General features: G+C 44.0%; 1 protein-coding gene across 1 annotated transcript in view; it reads right to left on the bottom strand.

Annotated features, from left to right (window-relative positions):
- Positions 1-11,046: 11,046 nt before the first annotated feature.
- LOC149277523 (vesicle transport through interaction with t-SNAREs homolog 1A-like) overlaps positions 11,047-27,417 on the bottom strand; it is a 114,404-nt gene continuing 98,033 nt past the window's right edge. The window contains exon 8 of the mRNA XM_089502777.1: positions 11,047-11,140. Coding sequence (XP_089358903.1) covers positions 11,047-11,140 — 94 coding nt within the window. The remainder of the gene's footprint in view (positions 11,141-27,417) is intronic.

Here is a 27,417-nt window from a genome sequence, read left to right as displayed (position 1 = left end):
TGAGGCAGAATTAGGGATTGTTGGATGAAAAGCAGGGAGCACAAGAACTGTTTTTTTTTTAAAATCTAATTGCTTCTAATTCATTCCGTTTCTGAACACTTTATTAGAAATAGATTAAGGACCTTTTTTTCGTTGGGTGCATATATTGCATTTCTTCCGATCCAGTAAATAGCCTGTAACTCGACACAAAGCTTTTATGTACTTCACATTGAGCCTTATTTTAAAAAGCAGTCTTAGGGCAAAGTTCTAGATGTGGAGCAATTGCCTTGACAACTAAATGTTAACGACTAGTGTTTATAATGTGTCGCATACAGCTGTGATGGAATCCTGGCGTCTCTGACATCCCTAAAAATCTAACACTTTAATACATAGTAAATATTGCTGTCCGGGAGGTAAACTTCTGAACCCCACTTTTTATGGCTCTGTAACAAATCTCTAATCCCGCAGCAATCCGAGGGTTAACGCGTGAAACCGTAGCAAGTTTTGGCCGTAAAAACGCACCCCAAATAATTAGTTCTGTTGCAGCTTCGCCGAATCCCTTTCTGAAATAAAAATTAAGTCCAATTATTTTATCCGTCAATTCTCGGATCTAACTTGGAGCCAAAGTCATTTAAAGGGGTTAACATCAACCATAATTAAATATTAAAGCGTCTCTGTACCTCCCGCTATTGTTGCCCCTTAGAATAAGATATAACCTATTTTTTGACAAGTTTTCATCTTTCTCTGTGGAAGACGCTACATGAAACCAAATCAGTGGCAAAGAGTCGGCTAATGAATAATCTATTTCCTATTCCATCACTACTCTCCGAGAGGAGGAAAAAAAGAAAAAATATTCCGCTGGCTGCCGCGGTACCGCATGACGCAACTAATGTTTAAATAATAGTAAAAAAAAAATGGGGTAGGAAGAGAAAAAAAATAGGGATAAACAAACCATTAGCTCTTACCGGTCGTTTAATGCAATTTGTTAATGAACATAATGGCCGGGACTAATAATGAAAGAAAAGGAAAAATCGTCTAAACAGGCGCCAAGTTACCGGTGATGCTCAATTATTTTCTTGTCGAATTTTTATGATTTAATGAGCCCCTCTGGGACTGATGCCTGTCAGTCAACCCTGACTTCTTGACACCATTACAACTTCAAATACAGCAGCAGGCAGCCTGTTTTCCGAAGGATTGGAAATACTGAAACGTTCTGACAGATTGAAAAGAAAAGAAAAGCACAAAAAAATAAAATAAGAGACGCATCTCGCGGTTGCGTTACCCCCCCTTTCCTCCATTTTTTTTTCTCTCTCCTTATTTTATAAACCTGGCATACAATTTTGAGACGATACATTTGCAATAACACATTCCGTCGTCTGATGAAGGACATGCGTTTCTTCCTCCCGTGGCTAGTAGATTTTATTCTCTCTTTCTTTTTCCTTTTTTACACCCCCCCCACTTCCCTTTCTCTTTATTTCTTTACTTAATGATAATCCTCCATGGGTTCGCCCCGCATGGGATAGTCAGAGCTACACAATTTTGTTCACTATTAATTTGAGGCTTTGATGCCCCGTGCTCTGAAGCAAAGGCAAAGGAAGCCCCCCGCCAAGCCGGTTCTAGAAGAAGACAATCCGACGCGCCTTAAACAGAATAGCAAATGGGTTTCCGTCCCGGGGATGTGAACCGACGTCAGATTTCTGCTTTGTGCTCTCGGGTTCCTTCGATCAATCCGCCATTTAAAAACGCTTTAAAAATTTAGGCGGTGCAATTAAGTGGCTTTTGATTCCCGATTAGCACTGGCGTTGGAGGTTATTTTATCATCTCGAGGAACCGAGAACAGCCAAGTAGAAGGAGTTTTTACAACGGGTTGAGTTTCGTCGAACGATTGAAGGGACGGGTTGTAGGAACATCCACCCCGCGGTTGGTTCTGTGCCGGGATCAGGCGTGGGGTAATTGGAAGAGTCAGGTTTAAAGAGCAGGGGGGCTGGTAAGAGACAGAGTGTGGCAGGTACGTGCGGGGGTGAGATAACCTGGGGGGGGGCAGAAGGTAAGCTGATGATGTAATGACAAATCATGGACGATGAGGTGTCGGCGACGGGCGTGAGTGTGGAGGACAAGTAAGAGGAAAGGAAGAGTAGAAATTTCAGCCCAAATCTATAAAAAAAACTGCAGAAAATAGAATTTTCTGACCCACGGAAAAGACTTCTAAAGAAAAAAAAGAGACTTGTGTTTCCGAAGCCACTTACGTGACTGCTTGTGATGTCATGCGAGCTGTGATGTCAGTTTTCGCCCACTTTTGCGCTGGTTTATTTTTATCCTACAGGAGAATCTTTCAAGTTTTTCTCCATCTTTAGTTAAATTTGTGATAAATAATAGAAAAATTGTTATAAACGGAGAAGCTACAAAACCAACTTAAAAATTACAAAATGTATAAACTCCAAAATGTTACAGCTGGTCTACAGGAACGGGGTAAACGGCCAATGTTCCAGCCTCAAACTGGGATGAGTTTCATCATAGTCACCAATAAAAAAAGGGGAGGAATAAAACAGATTACAGTCTCATCTTCTTTTCATAGAGATTTTGATCCCCTATTACGGGGTTGAAACGTTGTTCAAATTCAAAAACTGTTTAGTATTTTTGGGTTTATTTTAAGGTGTTTGATAAAATCCAGAATCTTTTTTGGAGGATCTACGGGCCGACCTTGTGCTTCGTAAAATTTGCAGGTATTTTGCAAAAATATGTTTTATTTTTTTCCTCTCCCTCTTGAGGAATGGGGCTGAGTGGGAGATCCTCACCAATTCATGGTGGACAGATCTTAAAATTGAAAAAAAATCCAACTAATTTATTAACATTTTTAATAAAGAAATATTTGCATCGTGTCGTCGCTTCGGAGCTCCAAAAACACACAGATGGTGACTTTTTTTTTTCTGATATAATGACACTGAAGGCATTTTGTGTTAATTAGTTTTTCGTTGAGTCCTGCCGCTAAAACTCTATAATCGAGGAAAAAAAACTCCCCCCAAAATTCTTTAAATTAAACAGAAAGATTTTCCTTGGAAAGCAAGTTGATTCGTTGAATAAAAAATAAAAAAAATTGCATAACGTTATTAAAAAAATAAGTCTCCTCCCGAGAGCTATTTCACAATACGCAGTTGTTAAATTTATTGGGGAGCAGCCGTCTAACGTCCTGAAAATCATTGAAAAAGTTAAAAAAAAAGGTGAAATTAATAACTGAAACAAAAGATGCCTCTTAAAAGAAAGATCCTTCTAAATAACCAAGTCTAAAAATATATATTTTAAAAAAAAGATATATACATTTAAGTTTCCAAAGTAATTTCAAATGTCCGCATAAACCGCGAACCGACGGATGAATCTTTGAGACTTCAAACTCGCTGCGTCGGGCGCCACGTTTCCGAAATCGCTTTAAAGAGTGGTGATCGTAAGGTTAACTTTGATTTGAAACTCTCTTTATTTTGACCTTGTCTCTCCGTTTGAAGCCGAGGCGGCTCCGGATGACATCGGTCCGCGGACATCTTTAAACGGCATCACTTATCTCGCGGGTCTCGAGGGATCGGGAGGAGAGAAAGGTCGCTCTGCGTCCCAATCCCCCAATCCCCCAAGACAGAAAATGATTATAGTACTAAAAAGATACATTGTGATTGACAGCTAATGCAGCCAATAAAATGTTTGACTTACAATGAACTTGACATAGGAAAGGCTGAACTTGATGGGCGCATGTCTTTTTTCAGCGTATGTAACTATGTAACTATGTAAGCAACGGCCCGGTCAAAACACGATTCTGTGAATTAAAAACAAGCATTTTTTTCTATCCTTTATATTTCTTAGTATATAAGTGAATTTATACTTGTTTGGTTCTTCCAACAACAAATAAAAATTCAATTTGAAAAAAATTGTAGGTCTGTTCCGGTTCCAGGGGAGCTGTCAGTCTTTTTAACAATTAAATCCATGATGTAATACGATGCTGACCCATACTAACCTGTTAATACAGTTGGGGATATTCCAAGGTTACTGATGGCTGGAAACCCATGATGTAAAAAAGAGATAATAATAATAATAATGTACGGTGGGCCGGGCCGCGGCAGGGCCGGATTGACTTAGGGGCTGATGGAGCTGCAGCTCCAGGCCCCTACCTTAAAATAGGTCCAGTCAGGACCGGCTTATTTTAAGGTAGGGGCCTGGAGCTGCAGCTCCATCAGCCCCTAAGTCAATTCAGCCTTGCCGCGGGCCCGGTCGCAGTTGCTGCTTGCTCCGGCAACAAGGTAAGTAGGGTGAGGGAGGGGGGTTAGATAGTGAGAAATGGGGAGAGGGGGTACATATTGAGAAGTGGGGAAGGGGGTACATAGTGAGAAGGGGCAGATAAGATGGGGAGAGGGGGTAGTGTGAGTGCGTATGAGAATGAATGAATAAATGTGTGGATGAATTGCTTGAATGATTTGTGAGACTGCATTAATGAATGTGTTAATGATTTGTGTGAATGAGTAAATGCAAAGATGGAACATGAAGGGTGGGCTTTAACAATAAATGAATAAATAAATAAATAAAAATGGGCTGTTTGGGCTTAAATGCCCGGGCCTATTTTTTGTCCCAGTCCGGGCCTGACAGTAACTTATGGGTTTAATTGTCGCATGACTTTTGTTACCCGGTGTTTGCTTCATCAGTAATGCAGGCATAAAGTTGCACAAAACTACACAAAGTATCCACGTTTTAAATATAACATCAGAAAAGTCTTGTTACTTTAACTGATTTAATGTTTTTACAGATATCCATGAATTATATACGGGAACAACATCCGCCGCTCTCTGATGACCTGATTAATATGACCATGAACTAGAGATGGTCCATTCAGACATGAAGAAAGGAATTTTCAAGCAGCCAAAATTGATCTTTTATAGTAAGAGCAGTAAAGATGTGGAATCCGCTGCCCACAGAGACTGCGCTATCAGATTCAATAGATGGCTTTAAATACCGCCGCAGAGAGTATATAATATATAATAACAGGAATATACAGGGATATAACGGGTTATAAGGACGGGATTAGTTATACGGCCGGAGAGTATATAATATATAATATGAGGAATATACAGGATATAACGGGTTATAAAGACGGGATTAGTTATACGGTCTGGAGAGTATATAATATATAATATGAGGAATATACAGGGATATAACGGGTTATAAGGACGCGATTAGTTATACGGCCGGAGAGTATATAATATATAATATGAGGAATATACAGGATATAACGGGTTATAAGGACGGGATTAGTTATAAGGCCGGAGAGTATATAATATATAATATGAGGAATATACAGGGATATAACGGGTTATAAGGACGGGATTAGTTATACAGGGGGGGAGTATATAATATATAATATGAGGAATATACAGGATATAACGGGTTATAAGGACGGGATTAGTTATATGGGGGGGAATATATAATATATAATATGAGGAATATACAGGATATAACGGGTTATAAGGACGGGATTAGTTATACGGCCGGAGAGTATATAATATATAATATGAGGAATATACAGGATATAACGGGTTATAAGGACGGGATCAGTTATACGGGGGAGAGTATATAATATATAATATGAGGAATATACAGGGATATAACGGGTTATAAGGACGGGATTAGTTATACAGCCAGAGAGTATATAATATATAATATGAGGAATATACAGGGATATAACGGGTTATAAGGACGGGATTAGTTATACGGGGGAGAGTATATAATATATAATATGAGGAATATACAGGGATATAACGGGTTATAAGGACGGGATTAGTTATACGGGCCGGAGAGTATATAATATATAATATAAGGAATATACAGGGATATAACGGGTTATAAGGACGGGATTAGTTATACGGCCGGAGAGTATATAAGTATAATATGAGGAATATACAGGATATAACGGGTTATAAGGACGGGATTAGTTATACGGCCGGAGAGTATATAATATATAATATGAGGAATATACAGGGATATAACGGGTTATAAGGACGGGATTAGTTATACAGCCAGAGAGTATATAATATATAATATGAGGAATATACAGGATATAACTGGTTATAAGGACGGGATTAGTTATACGGCCGGAGAATATATAATATATAATATGAGGAATATACAGGGATGTAACGGGTTATAAGGACGGGATTAGTTATACGGCCGGAGAGTATATAATATATAATATAAGGAATATACAGGGATATAACGGGTTATAAGGACGGGATTAGTTATACGGCCGGAGAGTATATAAGTATAATATGAGGAATATACAGGATATAACGGGTTATAAGGACGGGATTAGTTATACGGCCGGAGAGTATATAATATATAATATGAGGAATATACAGGGATATAACGGGTTATAAGGACGGGATTAGTTATACGGCCGGAGAGTATATAAAATATAATATGAGGAATATACAGGGATATAACAGGTTATAAGGATGGGATTAGTTATACGGCCGGAGAGTATATAATATATAATATGAGGAAATAAGGGGATATAACAGGTTATAAGGATGGGATTAGTTATACAGCCAGAGAGTATATAATATATAATATGAGGAATATACAGGATATAACTGGTTATAAGGACGGGATTAGTTATACGGCCGGAGAATATATAATATATAATATGAGGAATATACAGGGATATAACGGGTTATAAGGACGGGATTAGTTATACGGCCGGAGAGTATATAATATATAATATGAGGAATATACAGGATATAACGGGTTATAAGGAGGGGATTAGTTATACGGGCCGGAGAGTATATAATATATAATATGAGGAATATACAGGGATATATAACGGGTTATAAGGACGGGATTAGTTATACAGCCGGAGAATATATAATATATAATATGAGGAATATACAAGATATAATGGGTTATAAGTTATTGGTTATACATTTGGTACGAGACAGCGATAAAATTTGCATAAAGTACACCAAAAGACCAAATCTCACATACGGAGAATTAGAGACTTCCAATGACTCAAATATATATATTTTTGTTATAATACACTTTATTAAATTAACAGTTTAATATTTAAAGAAAATTCCGCTTCTGTACAATATAGCAACACATGAAATGGATGATTCCAAACACGGGGGTGACAGGCAGCCAGGGGGCAGATAAATAACGCAAAAGAAATTAACAAAATGGGAAAAATCGGTAACATAATTCAACACCTAACAGGCAAAATATAATTAGGTAAAAACGGCACCATTTCATCCGCAGTTGTTAACCCTTTGTAGTACTTTGATCACTCCTCGAGCACTCAATTGGTTTATGGAAGAAGTGAACCACGTCTTATTTACAGAGGATTCTCCCCAAAACATACAGCGCTCTGTGACATTTCTCCAGTGTGTGCCGCATAAAACTCCCATCTCTGAATACAAAAATCTTAATGAAGCATAAAAAAAAAAATAGAAACTAAGAAAAAAAACCTGAACCAGCTTGTCTGTGGGCCTTGAATACACGAGTCGGACTCATCAATGTGTCGGGCTGTTTATTTGCTAATTATTCCTGTTGTGTTGCTAAAATGTGGCATCGGCGGAGGAGATCTCTCTAGATACCAGGAGATACCACCAAGACCTTCTCAAAGAGGACATTATAATAAATAAATAATTAAACGGGGGAGTCTGAACCCCAAACCCACAGAGGGTTTTTAGAATCTTAAATTCGAGGAGTCGCAAAAAAAAATTCTAATTCAAAATACCTGACTGTACTAATTAATGAATCTAATTAATTCTTCCTGGTTGTTGGGAGCAGGCAGTCAATCTGCAACGGACAGAAACTAAACCCACGATGACCCCCAGCGAGGAGCAAACGTTGTGGCCGCCATCTTATACATTTCTATAACTCCGTCTCAGACGAAAAGAGTTAGAATTGAGCGCGATGTACAGTTTGCTTTATTCCATATGACTGTGGTTTTGGTTCCGCTTTCTACTTCCGCAGCGATGAGTCTCTCCATTTTATGCCACGAAGAAGACAGCCCAGGTGCGACACCGCGACGTAGCCATCAACTGGCCAAGGACCATGGCCAAGGATAATGCAAGAGCCGGACAAGAGCCAAACACATGTAGGAAGATACTTTACCTACTCAGGGGGGTCGGTAGCCTAGAGAAACGAGTCGGGGACCGATACTTCTGGGCCATTACTTTCATTTTTGGATGATTATGCATAATATGTTCTGACAAAAACCTACACAGCTATAGTGTGACATCATGAAAATATAGCTCTGATAACAGTCATCCCAATTAGATAATCCATATGAGGGATTATTACGGTTCCCATAGAACCTTCTCGCACATTAAACCCGACGTTCCCGACTGGATCGGGTCATGGACTGCTTCAGGACGCTACAAATCAAAGAAAAAATTATTTTCTTTTAAATTCTCTGAATTTCCTGTTTCAGGAGACAAAAAATGTTAGTAATAAAGATGGGGGGGCAGTCCTTTTGGCTCAATCACACCATTTCTATCCTGCAGAATGCGAGATGCTAAATTAAAATATTTTTTGGGGCCAAACGTAGTGTTTTCTTCATTTTGTAAAGCAAGTACAAAACTGTATATATAAATAGATGAATTCAAGAGAGAATATATTCTAAATATTCATCAGGATTCTAAACAACATTCAATCAAAACAACAAAAATAATGTTCTAAATGGGTAGTAACATTCAGATTATTTATTAAATCACCCCGATCAGCGATGAAAACCTTTTAAAAGAACAGCCAAAGAAAAAATGAGATGTCTCCGTCCCTTTAAACTGTTATATTGCTGAAATATTATTATTAATATTATTATTCCAAAGTAATACAAGTTAATATGTTTGAGAATTAGAAAATTCTGAAATACTTTCATTTTTAAAGAAATTGCAGTTCTACATAAGTATTTTTATGATTTATTTATTTTTTTCCAAGGACATTTAAACAAACTAATTCTCTACACGTTTAACGACGAGGTCCTCTTATGCATTTAATTATACCACAAAAAAATCCCAAAACAGACAATTCTTTTAATGTTAAATCAATAACGGAAATGGACATTTAATAACACGATATAATACATACATTATAATCTCTAAGACATTCACACAGAGTGTTATGGATCAATGTAAGATATTTTGCTCTGCTGCTCAAAATGTAAAATTCATAATTTAAAATGGGCCCTTTGCCTAAAAAATAACATTAACCAATATTCCATAGAAAAGCGTATATATTGTGATATTTAATAATAATAATAATTAATAGTATTTGAATTGGCTTGGGTGTTTATATGTTGCTTACATTTATAATGCATTTCCCAGCATGCCCCAGACTTCCATTTCTTCATATTATTTAAACATTTTTAAGTAGTCGAGCAGAAATCGGGGAGGATATTTACCTTAAAGCATTCCTATTATTGATCTGAACAGGGATAATTAATTAATAATTACTTAAAAAAAAGACATTTTTGTTCTAATATTGGTTAATGGTTTTAAGCAGCGGGTCCAAAGTAATTAGGAGTAACTCCTGCAAGTTATATCAGACGTTCAGTAGAATCTTGGAACATCTAGAACCTTATCGAGAAGAGTCTGGAACATTCTAACGGCCAGCGATATTAACGGGCTCTGGAGACGGGAGCGTACGGGGTTAAAGTTATGTTGACGGTCCGCAGAACTTCACTTAGTTTTGATTTCTCATTATTTCCGGGCTCTTGGACAGCGCGATGTTCCTGTCAGTCTGGAGAGTTTAATAACGGCGAGATTAAATATCCGAGCATCAAATACACAAAAGGTAACTGAATATTAACGACGCGCCTCGAATCCCTTCGCTACAAACGGCGAAACCAAATGCATTATTGAGCGCGTCCAAACGGTGAAGAACGTCGACCGACAGCTTGGTTGGAGAATTCAGACAATATTTAAATGACAGCAACGGTAAGAACTTATAATAGGCAGCATTGCAACTTGTACTTTATAAACGGTTTGGGGTCACTCAGCGGATTTCATGGAAAACAAAGAAATTTCTGGCTGTAACATAATTGCAAAAGGGTTCTAACCATCAATTAGCCTTTTAAACTTAAACTTTGGAACACAGGAGTGATGGGAGTGTTAAAGAGCCATTGGAACACAGGAGTGATGGGAGTGATAAAGAGCCATTGGAACACAGGAGTGATGGGAGTGATAAAGAGCCATTGGAACACAGGAGTGATGGGAGTGATAAAGGGCCATTGGAACCCAGGAGTGATGGGAGTGATAAAGGGCCATTGGAACACAGGAGTGATGGGAGTGATAAAGGGCCTCTGTACGCCTATGAAGAGATTCTGTTAAAAATCAGCCGTTTCCAGCTACAATAGTCATTTACAGCATTAACCCCGTCTGTGCTGAATTCCTGATCCTTTTCATGTTATTTTAATTGACAAAATCTACTTTTCCTTCAAAAACAAGATCATTTCTAAGTGACCCCAAACTTTTGAATGGCAGTGAATATCAAAGAGGGGTCAGACGCCAGGCTGAGTACATAAAACCCCGCAGGAATTCTGTGTACCTGCGCAACATACGCAACTCTTTTGAAGTGAACGCAACAAACAATTTTTAAGCGTAAAAACCAATTCTTAAGACAGACGATCGGGACGCCTGCGGGGGACCAACTCGTTTGAGTTTATATTGTGATAAGAAGAGAGCTTCGGCAGGGAAATATCACTCCATAAAGTTACATATTTAATTTTTATATAAATAACGGTTTTCTGTAAAGCTTGTTTTTTAATATATAACACAAAACAACTCATAATAATGTCTGACAGTAGATATTATTTATACATGTGGAATGGCTCGGGGTCCGGGACGTAGAATTATTAATTACTTCGTTAAACAGAATATTTCTCCAAACCGATTGGTTTGACCGGATTTGTTAGGAAAGAGACAGAAGAGACGCGGCAGGAGAGCGGCTCCCAGGTGTCTGCGCAGGCGCGCCATTCACATCAAATCTCTATGCTCAGGATGGTTTGAACCCCCTTTTTCCTCCCCACGGGACACGGCATCAGTGTCCCCGAAATGAAAAATAAACTGCCAGGATGATAGCGAAGACGATGATGATTCCCAGGATGACAAATAAAACGCGGTTCTGGATGATCCTAAAAAGTAAAAAAAAGGAGTTTGTTAGTGGTGGAAATTATTTACATTTAGAAAAAAAAAGAAAGACAGGAGGCTGAATAATAATACATAATGATGTATACTTCAATGAGCGAGCCGGCCCCTGTATAATGTATACTTCAATGAGCGAGCCGGCCCCTGCATAATGTATACTTCAATGAGCGAGCCGGCCCCTGTATAATGTATACTTCAATGAGCGAGCCGGCCCCTGTATAATGTATACTTCAATCAGCGAGCCGGCCCCTGTATAATGTATAGATAAATCAGCGAGCCGGCCCCCTGTATAATGTATAGATAAATCAGTGACCGGCCCCCTGTATAATGTATAGATAAATCAGTGACCGGCTCCCTGTATAATGTATAGATAAATCAGTGACCGGCCCCCTGTATAATGTATAGATAAATCAGTGACCGGCTCCCTGTATAATGTATAGATAAATCAGTGACCGGCCCCCTGTATAATGTATAGATAAATCATTTTGCATGGAACCTGATTAGTCCCCTAAATAAAAATCTGGATGTGTGACTCCTGGGGTGACATTAGCCCCCCGCTAGCTGTTTTTGGGGGTCACTTGGTGCTTTCTGATGGACTCTAATCCCTGAAGTTCTTGGGCTGTTGCTGGGACTTGTCGTCCGTCAGGTTCTATCTCTCTGTAGACTGCGAGTCTTTAGGGGGCAGATTTCCGGGGGGGGGGGGGGTAATAGATTGATTATCGCATGAGCCGAGACACAAACATTCATTACCGGTGTCAGCTCTTTAATTGAAGCCACAAAGCGGTAATCGCTCTTATCGTCTGCTAACAACGGCTCCCGTAACGACTCTGTAAATGCCCCCGGTGACCTTTAACCTCCCCGGCTGCTTCAGTGAATCAGTTAATCGCACATCCATATCACCCTCAGCCGGGAGCGGCGACAGATCGCGGGCTGCTTTTCATTTAGAAACCCTTTAAGTGGATTTGATGTGAGAATAAGTGTTTGTCCTGATCACGCTCCAAACTGGAGGCTTCCTGTAACACTCGTCCCATTACTAGGGGGCTTCACGTTCTCCGAGCTCAGGGGGTCCGTGAATCGAACATGAAGATGTTATTTATGCAAAAAACATACCTACCAACTGCAGGTGAGATAATACAAGGTGTGAAGATAAAACCCCCTGCCCCCCGTCCTCTCATCAACCAACTTTATGGAAGAAAATCATTTCAAGTAAAAAAACTCCAGAAAAAGATAAAACTGCAGAAATACAGAAAATCCTTTTTTTTTCCTATTTGAGTTTTTTTGGCTGAATCGAGTCATCTCCGGCCCGCCTGATCTCGTCACCCCAATTCCTGGCAGCTGCTGGACCCCGGCACGAGCCCCTCTGGAGGGTAAGAAGGGCAGATGTCTGCGAGGGACGCGCGGCCCCCCGTGACTCGGCGAAGGGCCGGCTGACAGATTACAAACGGATCGCATTTGGTGTCGCGTCTTCTGCAAAACTGCTTCGGTGTCGCTGCCGGCGTGAGATAAATGGCCGTCTTTGCTGTCATTTATCACTAAACGCTGAGCGAAGATCTGTCTCCATTCTATCTCTCCCCCGTCTCCCATCTCCCTCTCCCCGTCTCCCATCTCCCTCTCCCCCGTCTCCCATCTCTCTCCCCCGTCTCTCTCTCTCTCTCCCCGTCTCCCATCTCCCTCTCCCCGTCTCTCCCCCGTCTCCCATCTCCCTCTCCCCGTCTCTCCCATCTCTCTCTCCCCATCTCCCATTTCTCCCCCATCTCTCTCCCCTGGAAATATATGCTTTAGTTGGGAATATTTCAGAAATTCTCTTAAATTACCAACTCTGCGTGTTTTTTGAAGGATAAACCCCCGGAAAGAAATGGTTAACCCGGTCCTGAGAGTAATAAGCGCTCTCACCCCAGGGCGAGCGGACTCTCTGGAAGCTGCATTTCCAACAGGAAACAACGTATCCCATAGAGTCACGCAGCAGAAACAGAGTATCCGCGGACACTCGGAGGCAGACACTCGGCTGCATGCACTCGGAGGCAGACACTCGGCTGCATGCACTCGGAGGCAGACACTCGGCCGCATGCACTCGGAATCAGACGCCGGGTACCCAGGCAGCCTGGCGCATGTGACGGGGCGAGCGGGTATTAAGCATGCCGCGCGCATTATTCTCCGCTTTATAGTGCAGATCGCCGGCGGACGCTCAGGGGCATCGCAGTGAGAGAAGAACAATAGCTGCCAATAACTTCCCCGTCTGTAGCGATGCCAGCAGTCCTGTCACTGCCGGTGGGTGTCCGCGTCGGTGACAGAGCCAGCGTTTGGGGGGCGCCTGGGAACGACCCCGGGGTGATGAGATTTACGCGGTCACGCGGCTGTGGAATGTACGATTTATCTGCCTGGCCAAGCGCCGTCCCTCGGCGAGCAAAGCGAGTTTACGGGGTAAATAATTTTAGAAAGAATATTCGTGTGAAAGCCGATGCCCTCCGGAGCCGCCGGGACGCAGCGCCTCGGGGCAAACGCTGCCTCATTTACATCCCGAATTTTATTAACGTCGCAAACGACGGCTTTAAAGAAATCACCGATCCAACCTGCGCAGAAATACGAAACCCGAATTAACTGTTTGTTAACCCCACGCCTGCTGGGGTGCCATTTAATGTCGCACTTACAGAAACATAGAATTTTCCATCAGATTGGCCCCATCCGGCCCCCGTCTAGTCTTCCGCTTCTCCTGCTGTAGAGACTCAAACCTTAATCAGTCGTTGGTCTCGTCTTAGATTCAGGAGCCGGATGTCTGTCCCATGCATGTCTAATACCCTCACTGTATTACCCTCTACCACCTCTGCTGGGAGGCTGTTCCACTTATCTACCACCCTCTCAGTAAAGTAAAATCTTTGACCCTCTACCTTATGACCTTTTCTAAAAATTATAGATTGTTAGCTCTTATGGCTCATCATGATTTTAAAGTATTTTGACTGTAAAGACATTCTGATCTGTGATGTCCCGGTGACGGCGTTTCCGTGGAAACGGTTTCTGGGTGGTTATGGAACAATCTTGTTTGGATCTGACCTTTTTCCAGGTTCTGGGTCTGTCTGTGACCCACAAAGATTTAAAGATCCCGCTATATATTTTTTATTCCTAGTATCAGATCAAAAATACGTTTTTTTGCCCTATAATATAAAGTTTTCAGGCAGCTGCATATCAGCCGTTTGTATGATTCTCGCTCTGTTATCTGATCCCCGATCTACTAAACTCCCTGACTCCTTATCATACTGCCTGTGGGGAACAATAGAATGGCTCGGTCTGCATCACCCGGACGGACTTTCTGACTACGGAGCATTTTTCTCATATCGTTTCCCTGTTTTTTTCTCCTTCATCCGGACTTCGATAAATAAAGTTTGCGGGTTTGTTCTGGAGTCCGAGTTGCTGAAGATGCCGCCGAGTGTTTAAAACCCATGCGGCGTTGCATTCATTAGCGCGCGAGAGCGTGACACGGACACGGCTTCACGCTAACCCTGCCGCGGCTCGCCCGCTGATCGACCGCCGATGAATAACGATGCGTTACTTTTTCATTCTGATGCCGCCGGATCCGACGTCCTGACAATTAGCCGACGTTCAAGCAAATTATCATATAAGCTAAAGTTTCACGAAGAACCCCCCCACCCCTCAAAAAAAGTCGAATGGCGAAGAGCGTTGGGTTAAAGATTTATGATTTTTCTACAAGGAGCGCGGGGAGAATATTTATTTTTAACAAGGAATAAATCTCTTACAAAACGCGATGTGGAAATCGGGAATAGTTCTCCGAAAATAAGGTGACAGCCGCATAATTACCTCGCGTCAGAGCAACTTCCACCCTCACAGAGGAAGCAAGAACGCTCTGATCGGAGCGAGAGGAAGGCGAAACGCGCGGGTCCCTCCAAGTGCACTCGGTATACGAGTGAAGATGTAGTCTATATATCGGTGCGATAAATACAAGTATCTGCTGCAAACTGCCGGCCGGGGGGCCCTTTTTGCTAATAATGTGTATTTATTAACCGTTTGAGATGCAGCTGGTTGGTAAATGGGCGCAAAACGCGTTGGAAATTGGTTCTAAACAATATGTTGGTTCTATGAAGGCGATAGTTCTACGAATAAACGCGTGGAATTCTTCCATATAAGGGCATTGATGATTTCTATAGAAACCTAGAATTTCCCATCCGGCCCCCGTCTAGTCGCCCGTTTCTCCTGCTGTAACGACTCAAACCTTAATCAGTCGTTGCTCTCGTCTTAGATTCAGGAGCCGTATGTCTATCCCATGCGTGTTTAATACCCTCACTGTATTACCCTCTACCACCTCTGCTGGGAAGCTGTTCCCCTTATCTACCATCTTCTCAATGAAGCAAAACCCCCTTTACGTTAGAGTATAAAGGCAAGCACAGTCGTATAATAATAAGTACAGCAGCTCACAGACATTTTGAGCGGGGTGGAATAGGCAGGAACACAGTCCCTGCCCCGAAGAGCTTGCACTCTACGCCTGACGCATATCTCCCATCCTTGAAAGGCGAACGCAAACAATGTGCGCGGCGAAGGCCGTCTGCGAGCCGCCACTGAAGCTTCTTTCTCGGAGACGGATAAAAATAATGAGACTCTTTCTGTCAGGAAGGATTTAGGAAATATCACCGGCGTTATTAAAATTTAATTTTTTTTCTTCCCTGCGCTTTTTTGACTCCCATTTTCCCGCCGATAATGAGGGCGCTTCGCACACCTCGTTTCATGCAATAAATTCAGCCTTCCAGTCTGGAGACGTTTCCGGGGAGAGATTTCGCTGCTCAGGGCTAATTCTCCTTTTTTTCTTTTCATTTTTTTTTACTTACTCAAATATGTGCCGCTGCTTTGAGTTTTTTTTCTATAAGCGCAAAAAAATAAAATAAAAAATAAAATAAAACGCGTGCACGGAACGGTTTTGTTTGCTGGTTTTTCCAGTAGCCGGTGAAAGAAATAAAAATCAATTTTAGCCCAAACTGACCTGAAAAGTCAAGGGAATCGGCGGGCGAGAAAAAAAAAACGGTAAGAAGAAAAAAAAAAAATAAATGTGTAGTTTAACGGCTACCAAAATTGTTTAACATGGAAAAGAGTTGATGATATTCACTAAGAATGTCCTGTAGCTTTAAATGGTGCGGATGCGCATGCACGGGCTGCGCTCTGGCCGAGGGCGGATACGTCCCGGTAACGGATGGGCTCAGACTAATTGTCAGCCGCTCGCGCCGGAGAAAACAATCGCCCCGGGTCGTTAGTTAACAAAGCGAAGAGGGAGCTGCTGGTTTTCTCTCCTTTTGTGACCCGGAGCCGCCATCGCTCGTTAACCCTTACATCGCTCCGCGAGCGGCGCGCCGACGAATCGGGTTAACCGGCGCCGGCGAGAAATTTATGGAAATTAAATATGGTTTTATCGATAGAGTTTTTAAAAAATATTCAACATTCAATCTTTTCCTCCCTGAGAAACGTAGATTTTACTCTTAAAAGACACATATTGCGCGGACTTAAGGAGGGGCAAAAAAAAGCCTTTGTGGGTCGGTTTGGGCCTGGTAGCCGACTACGTGATCCATGGATACCCTTAAACGACTCCGCAGCACCCGCCGGGACCGGGGTTATATTACTGTATACAGCGCTGGGGGTTATATTACTGTATACAGCGCTGGGGGTTATATTACTGTATACAGCGCTGGGGGGTTATATTACTGTATACAGCGCTGGGGGGGTTATATTACTGTATACAGCGCTGGGGTTATATTACTGTATACAGCGCCAGGGGGTTATATTACTGTATACAGCGCTGGGGTTATATTACTGTATACAGCGCCGGGGGGTATATTACTGTATACAGCGCCGGGGGGTATATTACTGTATACAGTGCTGGGGGTTATATTACTGTATACAGCGCTGGGGGGTTATATTACTGTATACAGCGCTGGGGGGGTTATATTACTGTATACAGTGCTGGGGGTTATATTACTGTATACAGCGCTGGGGGTTATATTACTGTATACAGCGCCGGGGGGTATATTACTGTATACAGCGCCGGGGGGTATATTACTGTATACAGTGCTGGGGGTTATATTACTGTATACAGCGCTGGGGGGTTATATTACTGTATACAGCGCCGGGGGGTTATATTACTGTATACAGCGCGGGGGTTATATTACTGTATACAGCGCCGGGGGGTTATATTACTGTATACAGTGCTGGGGGGTTATATTACTGTATACAGCGCCGGGGGGTATATTACTGTATACAGCGCCGGGGGGTATATTACTTTATACAGTGCTGGGGGTTATATTACTGTATACAGCGCTGGGGGGTTATATTACTGTATACAGCGCCGGGGGGTTATATTACTGTATACAGCGCGGGGGTTATATTACTGTATACAGCGCCGGGGGGTTATATTACTGTATACAGTGCTGGGGGGTTATATTACTGTATACAGTGCGGGGGTTATATTACTGTATACAGCGCCGGGGGGTTATATTACTGTATACAGTGCTGGGGGGTTATATTACTGTATACAGCGCCGGGGGGTATATTACTGTATACAGCGCTGGGGGGTATATTACTGTATACAGCGCTGGGGGTTATATTACTGTATACAGTGCTGGGGGGTTATATTACTGTATACAGCGCCGGGGGGTTATATTACTGTATACAGTGCTGGGGGGTTATATTACTGTATACAGCGCCGGGGGGTATATTACTGTATACAGTAGATATATAATATGGGGTGATTAGCGCAGGAATTATTTGGGGAAATAAATGTAATTTTGTAACATCTCTATTAGTTGGAGAATTAGCCGGGGGGGGGGGTTGGGGGGGTATTTGGTGTGAAAAGTAATTTTCACGTTATTTGTTCAGTAATTAGTATCACAGACTCGCTCTCTTTGTCTTCATTTCTCGTTAACGGCTGACAGTAGGACGCCTTTTATGCTCGAGTTGTTACGTCTTTAAAAAACAAAATAAAGACCTGTGAATTTTCTTTTTAAATTGCCGTTTCATTGAACCGGAGACCGCCGAGCCGCGAAACGGACTAAATTCATTGCGAGAAGAAAAAAAAAACTTGATACTTTTGACTTCGCAAATTGAGTTTCAAAGCAAAATAATCCCTGAAAATTCTGACACTTAAAAAAAAAATAAAAATATTTAACAAAAATAAGAAAAACAAATTGGTTTCCCCAAAGTTCAACATTTTAGAAAATATCTTGAAAAATACAAAAAAGTGGAAAGAATTAGAAGAGAGCGCGGCGTCCATCCTTCAGGGGCACGATCATCATAACGCAGCGCCGGCTCCTTTATGTAAAAAATAGCGAGAATTTGGTAACTTTTTGTAAAAATAAGCAAATAAATAAATGAAATAAATAGTAAAAAGGTAGATTTAATTTAACCCTTTGCGTGCCTGAACCTTTACGAGCGGACGGATCTCTGCTCTGCCATGTGTCTCGGATCTCAGAGCGAGTCTCGTCTTCCTCCGCCCGTTAAGGAAAGATGGATAAGAGTGCTGATGGAGTTGTAATGAGACTAATTAGAGCGAGACCCCCCCCCCCCCCCGAGCGAGTAGCTGCCACTCTGTCTCCATATCATGCTTTATGTTATAAGGTGGGAGCCGGGAAGCTGCCGCAGACAACGCCTGTGTGTTACCCCTATAGAACTCGAGATGGGAGTGATGGGATTTGGGATTCTGATCGGTAGAGTTGATTCTATAAATAAATGCTCCGGATCTTTGAGTTTTGGGTGCCCAAATGAAACTCACACTACTCTCAGCCAGCCCATGGTGTAGCCATTATCGTATATTCAGGATAGGCTTACGCCGAGGTTTCAATTCCTGCAGTTGATCTCCAACTCTTTTGTTGAGAGGCTGTTCCGCGTATCCACCATCACTTAAAGTATGAGTGGCTGCAGAGCGCATGGTCGGGGTGCATCTGGTTCCGAGCGTCCAGTAACAGGGACTTGTCTGCCGCGATGGAAGCTTCGCTCACTCTGCCAAGGAAGCCGTCCACGGCAGCGGCGGGGTACAGAACGAGACGTTTACCTGGCTGGCAGGAGACTGCTGTGACTCATTAAACCATACGAGTTCCAGTAATTATGGGGAACCCGTCAGGTAAATATGTGCATTAATCCGTAAAGCCTGAAAAAGCCAGCAACTCTAAAGATATTGTGACAAGGGGTGGTACATAAGTGGAACAGCCTCCCAGCAGAGGTGGTATCGGGTAATACAGCGAGGGGATTAAACACGCATGGGATAGACATACGGCTCCTGAATCTAAGACGAGACCAACGACTGATTAAGGTTTGAGTCTTTACAGCAGGAGAAACGGGCGACTAGACGGGGGCCGATGGGGCTGGGAGGTTCTGTGTTTCCGTAACTGGTACAAGGGAAAGTTTAGAGACGTTGTGCTGCATACAGTGCACAATTGTTTTGCCAACAGAGCTGACAATCTAATAAAGCGATTGGCATCTTTAGGTAGGGGGCGGATTTTCGGATGAGTTCATCATAGAAGCGTCTGCGTTCATGCTCTGGACGGCAGCCAATCAGATCATCTCGCTGTCTGTGTCTGCAGATTATTATATGCCCCGAGCCAGACCCCGCAGACAGAGCGACGGCAACGGGGGGGGAATTACCTGATTGGCTCCGGACTCAGTGAACCTTTTTTTATTTTTTATTTTTTTTAATATACAAGAATTTTTATTATTGTTACTGGAGGTGCATGCTGGGAGATTTAGTTTTGAGGTGGGCTGGGGGGGGGGTGTCTCTGCCAAACGTCCGAAATCGAAGTAATCGGGGAAAATTTTTTTTTCTATATAAGGCAAATCAAAAAATAAAAGTTATGAAAACTGAATAATTTTCTGAAACGTACAAAGGCTGCCTGAACCAATCAGCAAATTTACAACAGGGGAGCGTAACGGGGAGGAATAATCGTGCAGATCCAGAGGACGGGAAGTTACGATAACTGCTCATGTTCGGTGGTGCAGTATTTACTTTACTGAGAGGGTAAGTGGAACAGCCTCCCAGCAGAGGTGGTAGAGGGTAATACAGTGAGGGGATTAAACACGCATGGGATAGACATACGGCTCCTGAATCTAAGACGAGACCAACGACTGATTAAGGTTTGAGTCTTTACAGCAGGAGAAATGGGCGACTAGACGGGGGCCGGATGGGGCCGATCTGCCGGCAGGTTCTGGGTTTCTAGTACTTTGGGTCGACTGCACAGGAGCCGTTACCCGGCTGTTCCTTTTAGTGACGGCCCGGCGAGGGCTGCAGCGTTTCTCCCGCGCTCTCCCCAGGATCTGCTTTAGAAAATAACCCCAGGCGAGGGCCGAACGCGGACCACAGAGATTCAACATTATTTGTTTTAAAAATTTCTTAAACATTTTCTAGATTTAAAAAGAAAATAGTTTGTTGGCAGCGAATTTGCTGAATTGGGAAAGATACTGAAATCCGCGTTATTCCCGCAGCCGGCGGCCGCCACATCCGGAGAGCGTTCGGGAGGGGGGGGGGCGGGGGGGCGACCGTTATTCCGAATAAAAATCTTCTACGGCGATGACGACTCTCGTTTAAAAAAAAAATCAAAGTCACATTTTTTAATTTTTTTTTCTAAGCCCCCCCCACCTACGGAAACGCGGGACGTTCCGAGTTCTGGATTTCATTTGTTTTTTTTGGGATCATTTCCATCAACGGACTAATTTCCTGAAAATTAAAGTCCTGTCTGACCTTTAACCCCGCGGAGGCAGGAAAGCCGCTTAATATCGCGAGCGGAATAATCGCACAAACAAGCGTTTTATTTTTATATTTTTATGATAACGGCGAGCGCAGGAAGCCGGATCTCCTCTCCTAACAGCCAATGAGACGGATTCTACATTTGGGTTAGAAATTGATGATTTGATGCTTCTGGTACTAATTAGGATTAACCCAGTGTGGTCTGGGTTATATGTAGGGGGTATGTAGTGAAGAAAGGGTAGGAGGGCACCTACCTTGAATCACTGATTTATCTATACATTATCTATACATTATACAGGGCCAGCTAACTGATTTATCTATACATTATACAGGGGGCCGCTCACTGATTTACCTATACATTATACAGGGGCCGGCTCGCTGATCTATACCTTATACAGGGGCCGGTCACTGATTTATCTATACATTATACAGGGGCCGGTCACTGATTTATCTATACATTATACAGGGGGCCGGTCACTGATTTATCTATACATTATACAGGGGGCCGGTCACTGATTTATCTATACATTATACAGGGGGCCGGTCACTGATTTATCTATACATTATACAGGGCCAGCTCACCGATTTAACTATACATTATACAGGGGGCCGGTCACTGATTTATCTATACATTATACAGGGCCAGCTCACCGATTTAACTATACATTATACAGGGGCCGGCGCGCTGATTTATCTATACATTATACAGGGGCCGGTCACTTATTTATCTATACATTATACAGGGGGCCGGTCACTTTTCCTTTTTAATACTAAAGAAGCCCTTCTAGGATCTGAAGCGCTGAAGTTGCCTCCCAAGCTTGGAAGGGTTAAGGATTCGAGATGTTTGTCTCCTGCTTATGACAGCTCTGGGTTTTTCCTCCCCGATCTCCTGTTCCGCGGGTGATTCATCACATTATGGATTTCTGGACTTGGCTGTGATATCGCTCCAGGCGGCCGCTCTCTTCTATTCCCGGTAACCGGAGACTCTCGGCAGACTCCTAATCCCCCAATCCGAGGCTCCCCGTGCGGGCTGGAGTTCCACATTCGCCGGATTCGGCAGGCAGCGCATCGGAAAACGCATCGATTCACCCCAAAATCTTCCGGTACGAGGCGCGAGCGTCCGACACACAGAAGAGCGACAGAAGATCTTATCAATTAAAGATGGGAGGCTGAGCCCCGGCGGCTGCCGGCAGCTGTCACGCCGCTCGTTCCTGCATTCCGGACACCGCGCAGGAGAGATGTCAGAACAAGAGGTCAGAATCTGAAACTACAGGGTCAGAGGATTGGGATTTCAGGAAGTTTTACTTTACTGAGAGGGTGGTGGATAAGTGGAACAGCCTCCCAATGTAAATGGTACAGTGAGGGCAAGGGTATTCTGCCGCACACGATCAGTGTCACAAAATTATTATTATTATATTATAATATATTATTATTATTAATATTATTCACAAAACATTTAAATGCCCCAAAGCAAAGTAATATTTCCTTTCCTGTTCTATAAAATATAACGTTTCAAATTCTCATCACAATCCCCGTTATATCGAGATTTTACACTCCAGCCAACTTGTGCAGAGCCCCCCCCCCCATATCCGCATCCCTTTACCCCCCCCCCCATCTATTTTACCCCCGGTCAGCTCCAGCACTGGCTCAGCAGATGTCGTGAGTCCCTTCCCCCCAAGTGCAGAAAACATCCCATCGAATTCGATGGCACCGCGTTCCTGCCACTGATTGGCTGATGGGAATAATCCGACCCCAGAGGAGCCGAAGCTTCTCTTCAAGGTAACGGATTTATGTTAACTCCCATTAAGCCAGTTTGCCACCTAACGGCACTCGTGTATTAGACATTATTGTTATTGTTTTATATAGCGCCATCATATTCCGTAGCGCTGTACAATGGGAAGACAGGATATAACATATAGCATATAACATGTAGTATATAACAACAATTTGACTTACAGAAAGAAAAGGTCAGGGGGGCCCTGTCCAAAGGAGCTTACAATCTATCTATATATATATATATATATTATATCTACATATGATATGCATATTATTACTAGGATGAGTGCGATGCTTCATTCCAGCGCAAGGCTTGGGGGCCGCGAGGAGCATGGTGAGAAAGGTACCTATTATTATAATACGCTGCCGCGGACCACCGAGTCCCAGAACCACCGGGTTTCACTCAGCAACAAGACCTCATCTGGAGGGCCGACCTACAAACGGAAATTTGTAAGAACAGTTCGTGATCCCCCAACGAAGCGAAGCGCAGCTGGGAGGCCTCGGGGAGCCATTCATCGTTAGACGGGAAAATCCAGCTCACGGCTCTTTAAAAAAAATCCTGATTAATCCAATAACAGGAAAAACGAAATAAATCAAAGAATTTTAGGAAAAAGTTTAGGAATCCGTTGCAGCGCAAAGCAGGCGTCTCACGGGGGCACTAAAAACGTTATTCATCGCGTGTAACGTACAACTCGGAATTTTTTTCTGTTTTTCCTGCAGATCCGGTTGTCGCCATTTTGCTTTTCCACGTGGAACTTGGGCGCCGCCCCCTCCCCTGATGCGGCGCAGAGCCGGCTGCTTTACGGCCGACCATAGCAACCGTTTGTTATTTCTCATCAAAAATTCACAGGTCTGGATATAAATACAGTAATAGTAACAATTACCCCAAATCTACCATTAAAAATGATAAAATGGGACTTTTTCTTACTTTCCGGCGTTGTCGGACGGGATGTGAAGGCGCTCGGCTATTATCACCCCTTACGTGGGGACCGGCGCTCAAAACGCAGCAATATACTGTGCCTCGCGGGCACCCTGACCTTAACCCCTTCCTGCACAGCCCAAAGATGGGGTATATAAAACACATTCTTAGGGTTAGCGTGTAGCCACTGACACTGCATTTAGTAGAGGAGCCACGAGTTATACGACTTTAAAGCAACACCTGAGTGGATTGTAAGCTCCTGTGCACAGGGCACTCCTCACCTGTTGTTTCTGTTAGTCAAATGGTTATGTTATATACTACTTGTTAAGTCCTGTCCACCCATTGTAAAGCGCTACGGAATATGATGGCGCTATATAAACAATATATATGCCGTTTGGATGGGGCAGGGGACGAGCCGTAGGCCGAGCTCCCGACCTCCTCTAACGCGGCCGACCCTCTGCCCCCTGACCGAATCGCAGCGTTTTTGGCACAAACTCCGCTCGCTGTGTCGGATCTGATGGGGCTGCTGGAGGCCGGAGCGGCTCTTACGGAGCGATCTCTATCGCGGAGCAATTTACTTCCCCGCAGAGTCTGCATTCCCTTCACTCATCGCGCATCGAGCCGGGGAGGAATTCGGGGGCCGGAGGGTTAGAGGAGATTCTTCCCGATAACCTTAAAGTAACGCGTTCTGCGCATCCCGGGCCAAATAATTACCGACATATCACTGAATAGACCGCTGCCGCCCACCCAATTTAGGGACCGGACTGCAACTCCCATAATCTCAGCCAATCTTCATAATATTTACAACATGTCAATGCATACGGTCCAAAAGTCCCTGTTTAGTTAGTCCAGTCATTTTCCCAAATCCCTGATACCCCTCTTTCCTCCTCATCTTTGCTCTTCATCTGCCCCTCTCCCCCCCTGATGCCCCTCTCTCCCCCCCTGATGCCCCTCTTTTCTAGGAGGTCGGAATGTTTGCTGGGTATGAGGGGATCGCAGGGTTCTACAGCCCTAAAAGCCCCGATAATGTGTATAGAAACAGCAGGGAACGGCTTTATAAATTAAACGGGGGAAATAAACCCCATTATTCTTCTAATAAATGCCCCCCTCGGTAACACCTCCATCTACCACATATCCCCAGGTGAATGCGAGTGTGTGAGAGCGCGGGGGTGTGAGAGCGCGGGGGTGTGTGAGTGCGAGTGTGTGAGAGCGCGGGGGTGTGTGAGTGCGAGTGTGTGAGAGCGCAGGGGTGTTAGAGCGCGGGGGTATGAGAGCGCGGGGGTGTGAGAGCGCAGGGGTGTGAGAGCGCGGGGGTATGAGAGCGTGGGGGTGTGAGAGCGCGGGGGTGTGAGAGCGCGGGGGTATGAGAGCGCGGGGGTGTGAGAGCGCGGGGGTGTGAGAGCGCGGGGGTGTGAGAGCGCAGGGGTGTGAGTGCGAGTGTGTGTGTGAGTGCGAGTGTGCGTTTAATCGGGGAGCATTACAGCACAATATGTTTGTGATAGATGCAGGGATATAATTCACACACAGAGCCGCTCTATTCCCGGCACAAAGCCCCCTGTGTTATTTTACGGCTTCATTTAAGACCCCGAGCCGCTGCGCTTGTAAAACCTCCATTTTCAGTAAAATTGATGGAAATATGGGAGTTTCTAAGCTGAAGTTAATGGAGGCCAAAACCTTAAGTTTCTGATAAAATGCACCTTAACATTTTACTATTTTCTCCAAACAGAACACGTGCACCCCAGACGCCCCCCCGGCCAGGAACAAAAAACATTTTACCGATTAATAAATAAACTAAAAAAAAAACTTGCTTTGAAAATCTGTTGGAGCCAAAGATTTCTGCATCAAAATTCATAGAACTGACGAGAAATGCCTACAAATATAAGAATACTTCTGTACCCAAATCAATTATTTTTTTTTATTTTTAATAGTATCTGCCGGCAGATCGGCCCCATCCGGCCCCCGTCTAGTCGCCCGTTTCTCCCGCTGTAACGACTCAAACCTTAATCAGTCGTTGGTCTCGTCTTAGATTCAGGAGCCGTATGTCTATCCCATGCATGTTTATTGCCCTCACTGTATTACCCTCTACCACCTCTGCTGGGAGCCTGTTCCACTTATCTACCACCCTCTCAGTAAAGTAAAACTTCCTTCCGATGCGTTTGCCACTAAGGACTCAATTAACATAATCCGACCCGGCGGGTTTAACAGCGAAGGATGAAGACTTTCCAGACAGCGGCTGGGGGCGCGGCACTGGCTCGTCTTACTAATCCGCTTTTTGGCTTCTGGTCCGCTTTCTGCGCCCCGCGGTTATTGGGGGGCCGCAGGATGAAAACACCTGGAGCTAAAAGCAGAAGGCGCTTACCTCTTCGACAACCGCGCAGACAAACGCGTCGGGGAAACGGGAATAAAAGGAACCGATTGGACCGTCCGATCCGACACCTCGGGTCTGGTTATATTACCTGCTCGGGTTAGTATTTACCAAGCCCCTCATGTGCGGCACCGAAGTCCCTCACGTGGCTCGATGGCTCCCGGTCGGCTACAGACCATTTCAGTGGACTTTTAAAGGAGAGCCGGATGAGCCCAACGACTGGAGCAGGACGAGCGTGAGCTGGGTTATCAGATGGCCGATGGTTCCTCTCCTTGGCTATCAAGAGTTCCACAAGACAGAGGCCCTATCCCATGCGTGTTTAATACCCTTACTGTATTACCCTCTACCACTTCTGCTGGGAGGCTGCTCCACTTATCCACCACCCTCTCAGTAAAGTAAAACTCAATTACATTATATCTAAGCCTCTAAGATTATGAGCGTCTTCTCTTTCTCTTGCAGATATCCCCGTTAAGCGAATAAACCCCCAAAGTGTAAGAGGAGAGTGCAGGGAACGCTACAAACTATTCAAAGGTTTCTCATTGTATTAAAGATTGGAACTGTTTGCCCCCCAATAACCCCCCCCATTACTGGGGAAGACTTCGCACATCTGGTGGGGCGGCTTTTGGATGATTATTTGGAAGCCTCCGGGGGCTTTCTATTCCAGCCACCTCCCTGCGCGGAGCGCTGCGGCCCCCCGGAAAGGTTCTCCGGTAACAGAAGACGTTTAAACACCTGGCAGGGATCGTATCCTCGGCGAAGTTCCTTCTAATCTAATCAGACCCTGAGTGCGGTCATTAAGACCCCATCGCCCGCCATTCCTCCCTCCCCAGTACAAACATTTGTCACCATCTGACCCAATCGGCCGACGGATTTCTAATCTTGGGGCGAAAAAAAAGGCTTTCAGAATCCTGCAGAACGGCCATCTGTTCAACGTCACGGCAACCGCCGGAATCCGGCCCTCCGATCGGCCGCCGCAACCAGAAACACAAAGAATCGGCTAATAAACGGTGTCTCGTCCTGTAAACGGGCAGCAAGGGAAGTACTACTGCCAACACTCCTGAATTTGCTGGGAAAGTCCCAATAACCGAGCAGGTGTCCAAATGATCGGTATACAGACAGGGGCTGCGTACGCGAGGAAAGGCCGGGGCTTTTGAACAACAATTATCCGGGGTCTACCCCGTGCAGAAAAGTGATCAGTGGGGCATTAGAATAATGGGGTTTATTTACCCCGTTTAATTTATAAAGCCGTTTCCTGCTGTTTCTATACACATTATCGGGGCTTTTAGGGCCGTAGAACCCTGCGATCCCCTCATACCCAGCAAACATTCTGACCGCCTAGAAAAGAGGGGCAACAGTGGAGGAGAGAGGGGAATCGAGGGAGGAGAGAGGGGCATCAGGGGAGGAAAGAGGGGCATTGTGGCTTTAGAGCACAAAGAAGGACTAGACAAACTAAAGAGGGACACTTGGGCGGTGTTAGGTT

Source organism: Sceloporus occidentalis, unplaced genomic scaffold (genome assembly GCF_023333645.1).
Source record: "Sceloporus occidentalis isolate IW3139 unplaced genomic scaffold, rSceOcc1.0.p SCAF_212, whole genome shotgun sequence".
In the NCBI taxonomy this organism is placed as follows: Eukaryota; Metazoa; Chordata; class Lepidosauria; order Squamata; family Phrynosomatidae; genus Sceloporus; species Sceloporus occidentalis.
The sequence above is the reverse complement of the archived record's forward strand: the minus strand, read 5'-3'. Positions and strand labels throughout refer to the sequence as shown.